This window comes from Bidens hawaiensis, unplaced genomic scaffold, assembly GCF_021521415.1.
Source record: "Bidens hawaiensis isolate Kalapana, Puna unplaced genomic scaffold, B.hawaiensis_p1.1 tig00014335_1, whole genome shotgun sequence".
NCBI classification, from domain to species: Eukaryota; Viridiplantae; Streptophyta; class Magnoliopsida; order Asterales; family Asteraceae; genus Bidens; species Bidens hawaiensis.
Window position 1 is genome coordinate 362,324 of NW_027492233.1, and position 4,180 is coordinate 366,503.

At 36.5% G+C, this 4,180-nt stretch overlaps 1 protein-coding gene across 1 annotated transcript; it reads right to left on the reverse strand.

The window, feature by feature from the left end:
- Positions 1-578: 578 nt before the first annotated feature.
- LOC143546370 (protein REVEILLE 2-like) lies at positions 579-2,862 on the reverse strand. The gene is made up of 6 exons (XM_077038052.1): positions 2,829-2,862; positions 2,289-2,363; positions 2,080-2,191; positions 1,911-1,972; positions 1,483-1,815; positions 579-1,389 (listed from the first exon to the last, which is right to left on the reverse strand). The coding sequence occupies exons 1-6, from the start codon at positions 2,850-2,852 to the stop codon at positions 832-834; spliced, it is 1,164 nt and encodes a 387-aa protein (XP_076894167.1). The 5' UTR covers positions 2,853-2,862; the 3' UTR covers positions 579-831.
- Between the last annotated feature and the right edge of the window lie 1,318 nt (positions 2,863-4,180).

Consider the following 4,180-nt stretch of genomic DNA (forward strand, 5'->3'; position numbering starts at 1 on the left):
GTTCAACACCAATTACCAAAGGAATCACTTTTTTTAGTCTAGACGCAAGGACCTTGGAAATCACCTTCGACATCTGCTTATCCAACAATTAATCCTGCTTATTATAACCAACACACCAAAAATCTCTATAAATAGACATTTAGAAAGAACGGTCGAAGGTTTTTTTACCTTCAGCTTTACCCATCCGCCAAACATCTCTATAAATAGACATTTAGAAAGAACGGTCGAAGGTTTTTTTGCCTTCAACTTTACCCATCCCCGAAGGTTTTTTTGCGAAAGCTTTACCCATCCCCCTTTCTTCGGGCGGTGCTTGTGTGGGAGTACGCCACCAGAAATCAGGCTTATACATGTTATGATTTTTCTGTTACCAAACATCCCTTTAAATAGATGCACTAGAATGATACATTTGTTACTATTTTTCTGTTAGCTAGTTGTTGAACTTGTGAATTGATTCTATTTTATACACTACAAATTCAAACAATGTTCAATTTCTTTAAATCTCTTAAATCCAAAAAATGATGCCTCAAAGTCATGAATGATCTTTAAACCCATCAACAAAATCAAGAAACCAACAAAACTAGGCAAAAACAGAACTCCAACTACAAACAGAAGTCAAGTTACAAACACATTAATTACCAAAAAATTAACAAAAATAAGGCAATAATTACCAAAAAACTAAGGGATAGCATGACCAAAGCATAATAATATCTTCCCTTTATACACTTGTTCTTTCTCATAACCTGTGCACCAATACCATGTTAAATTATGGCATAAACAGAGAGAGATCATTTTAATTTCATCTCATCTGCAAAAACCATTTCATCCAAAAGTCTACAAGCAAAGCCTTACTCTTTGTTCCTCTCTCTCTTCACCACTTGAATGGCTGTTCTGCTCTAAACACCGCTTGTACGGTACAAACCCCTTTACGCACGCATCCTTTTTGTCATAATCGCCTCGATGTTGCTTTTTAAATGCAGATCTTTCACTTGCTACCAACAAAAATGACTTTTTCACTCCACTTTCAGTGTCACTCCCTGTTAGCGAGTCCTCGTTTTGCATGTCCGAACCGTTTTGGCTTGTGGGTTTGACAGGTCGGACCACAGGGTACGATACCGCATTGTAAGGGGTCCACCAAGGTGCCATTGATGTGGAAGACTGTGAGTTCTCATCAAGAAACTGTATGTAGTACACAGGTGTACCACATGGTAAAAAACTAACAGGGATCAAGTTTTGCATATTTACCATATTGCCCTCCGACACATCATTTGGCGAAGACGGTCGGTGGGCATCAGTTATGGTAACTGTTTTCCCAAAAAGCTTCAAACTTTGGGTCGATCCAATCTCAGGTGAACTTTCTTTTTCTTTTTCTTCACCGCAAGATTCCACTTTCTAGAAAAATGACCCAAAATAATAAGCCATTATACTTTCGGCTTTTTGCATAATCGAGCAATAATTTGGCAAATACAAAGATGAAATCAGTACCATTAAAGGCGATGACTCGTTTTCATCGAGTGGTAAATCAGGTTTCCCACCATTAGCAGATGAAACAGGGGACGAGCCGGTGTTTGGTGAGCTTGAATCACCAAGCCCGAATATGTTTGAACCGCCTGCTGACAGAACCGAGGTCGGGGACTGGTTTTCTTGATCTGAACCTGATGAGTTAGGTGAAGTTGACCGCTCGTGTTGACCGCCTGTCTTGATTGGAGCCGAAAGCTTACGAGGGTAAGGGTGCATCGGCTTCCTTTTAGGTCTAGGTGGAGGGATCTCAATAGGTTTCACCTCACTCGCGTCACCGCTAGTTGACTCGCGAACCACCTAAACATCAAGAGACAAAAAATATTAGTAAAACTATTAAAAAAAACCTGATATGGTGAAATAATATTATCAGTACAAGTAGAAAAGTAGCATACCTTAGAGAAAAACTTCTGGGCATGACTTCTAATTTGAACCGCAGTTTTCGTGCCTACATGATCTGCAAATAGGGTAGTGTTTGGTTCAGATATCTATATTCAAATTCTTGCTAAAACTAACATAATGGATAAAAGATAGAGAGCTATAAGTTTATAAACAATTAAATACCTTCAATTCGACGCCAAGCGCGCCCGTGAAGCTTTAAAGCTTCAAGAAACTTCTTGTGTTCTTCTTCACTCCACCTTTCCCTCTGTTTGGTGATCGTGTAAGGTTTTCTAACCTGTTTTGAGATTAAAAACCAATAACATAAGATAAGAACACGAATCAAACTAAGAAAAGGGCATAAATTACTTATTAGTCATGAAAAGCAATAAAACCTTGGGGGCGTAATCGTCCGGTGACATGAATTGATCGTTCTTAATAGTATTGGATGCTGATCCTTCACTAAGATCCTGCATTCATCAAGAAACAATACATCAAAATCAACATTCAACTACACTTTTGGTTCATCGGTATACTGAATGAACATTTATCTTTAATTAGCATTCAAGATGTTCTCAAAACCATCAGATTGCCTACATAACAATCAATTATTAATCTAATCTAAATGGCAATAATATATGATTAACATACAGATTTGATGTCCTTTTTAAGCTCAAAAGAGGCCAGACATCTACATAACCCCAAATAAGAAAACATGAATTGAATATATTATATTCGATTTATTACAACAGTTTCACATATATACCGCCTCAGTCAAAGCTCATCAACCAATCAGTCTGTTTTTTTCTTATAAAAATACTTAAGAACAAGGAATATATACATAATTACTCCGTTTTCACAAAACCCTAGGTAATTACTTATTACCACACAAGAAACAAACAATTAGACAAATCAATTAAAAAATCCAAACAAACCTCAGCCATGGTTTCACACACCATCAAAACTCCACAAATCGTTCAACAAACCCTAAAAACAAGATTCCACCGGCAAAAAAAAAACAATTTCTGGAGAAACAAAGCGATCACGAGATTACACAGGCGAGAGAGAGAGAGAGAGAGAGAGAGAAACTAAGAACAGAGGAGGAGAAGGAGGAGGAGTTGAGTTTGTGGAAATGAAAAGAGATTTGTATAAGGAGGAGGAAAAAGGGGTGCCACGTCAGAAACTAATCAAAATTATTATTATTATTAAACAAATGGGTTTAGAACGATCGAGAAATGGGTGGAGGTTTGTGGCTCACGTTGAAAGATGGACCTGAACACGTGGCTGTCATCTGTCACTCATTAAAACGACAACGCTTTTCCGGGGTCAATTTTCGCTACCCATAAAAGGAAATAAAGTTGGCGTACAACCGGGACTGCGTCACGTACAACTGGCGACTATATTTGGTTTGATATAAAATATTGGGATAAGTGAGTGGCGCGTGTAGGTGGAGATAATAAGCTGGTTCCGTGTGAAGATTCTCCTGGTCTTCTAAGGTTTTTGCAAAGATCTCGAAATATTTATTGTCTTTTCAGTTTTTATTTTACTATTTTGAAAACAGTTTATTGGAAGGTCGTAAAAATATACAATAATTATATGTTTGTTGCAAGTTATTGTTTTAGTCCTTATGGTAAGCGGTAGCTTGGTTTATACTTTACGTTCAAGTCACATTCCCAAACTTAAATCGTTCAAGTTTAAGCTCTAAAGCGTTCAAGGTTAAAACCTAAAATATTCAAAGTTAAAACTTGATATTTTCAAAGATAAAACCTAAAACGTTCAAGGTTATAACCTAAAACGTTCAAGTATAAAACATAATACTTTCAGAGTTAAAACCCTATTATGCTCAAGTCAAAAATTGATTCAACTGAAGATCCAGATGTGTTTATTTGGATGAATTGATGATTAAATGGATATAAAACGCTGATTTTCCAGATCTTGTGATGTGATTTCATGTAGCGATTTCAAAAAAAGATTAACCCTATTATACATGTTGCAACCAAATTTAAGTAATTGGCATTTATCTTTAAATTCATCTCATTTATACTTTATGTTTTCAAATGCTACAATGTTTATCCTTTGCCCTTAACCCATGTTAGAGCATAATGTCTATTGCTAGGGTATTAGATGTATTAGATATGATTGTATTGGGCTAAAAATGTCAAAATGTATTTTGTATTGTATACAACGCATAAGTTCCAACAAGAGCGGATATCTTATGCGGCGTATATGATATACGCCGCATAAGTTATACGGCCGTGTTGTTTCTTATGATGTTTCCTATGAATAG

Bases quoted from the DNA above. Each gene is read 5' to 3' on its own strand.
- LOC143546370 (XM_077038052.1), bottom strand. From the start codon at position 2,852: ATGGTGTGTGAAACCATGGCTGAG. The intron at 2,364-2,828 runs GTTTGTTTGGAT...TGATGAATGCAG, and splicing joins TGTGTGAAACCATGGCTGAG to GATCTTAGTGAAGGATCAGC. The intron at 1,390-1,482 runs GTACTGATTTCA...TCATTTTTCTAG, and splicing joins ACGAGTCATCGCCTTTAATG to AAAGTGGAATCTTGCGGTGA.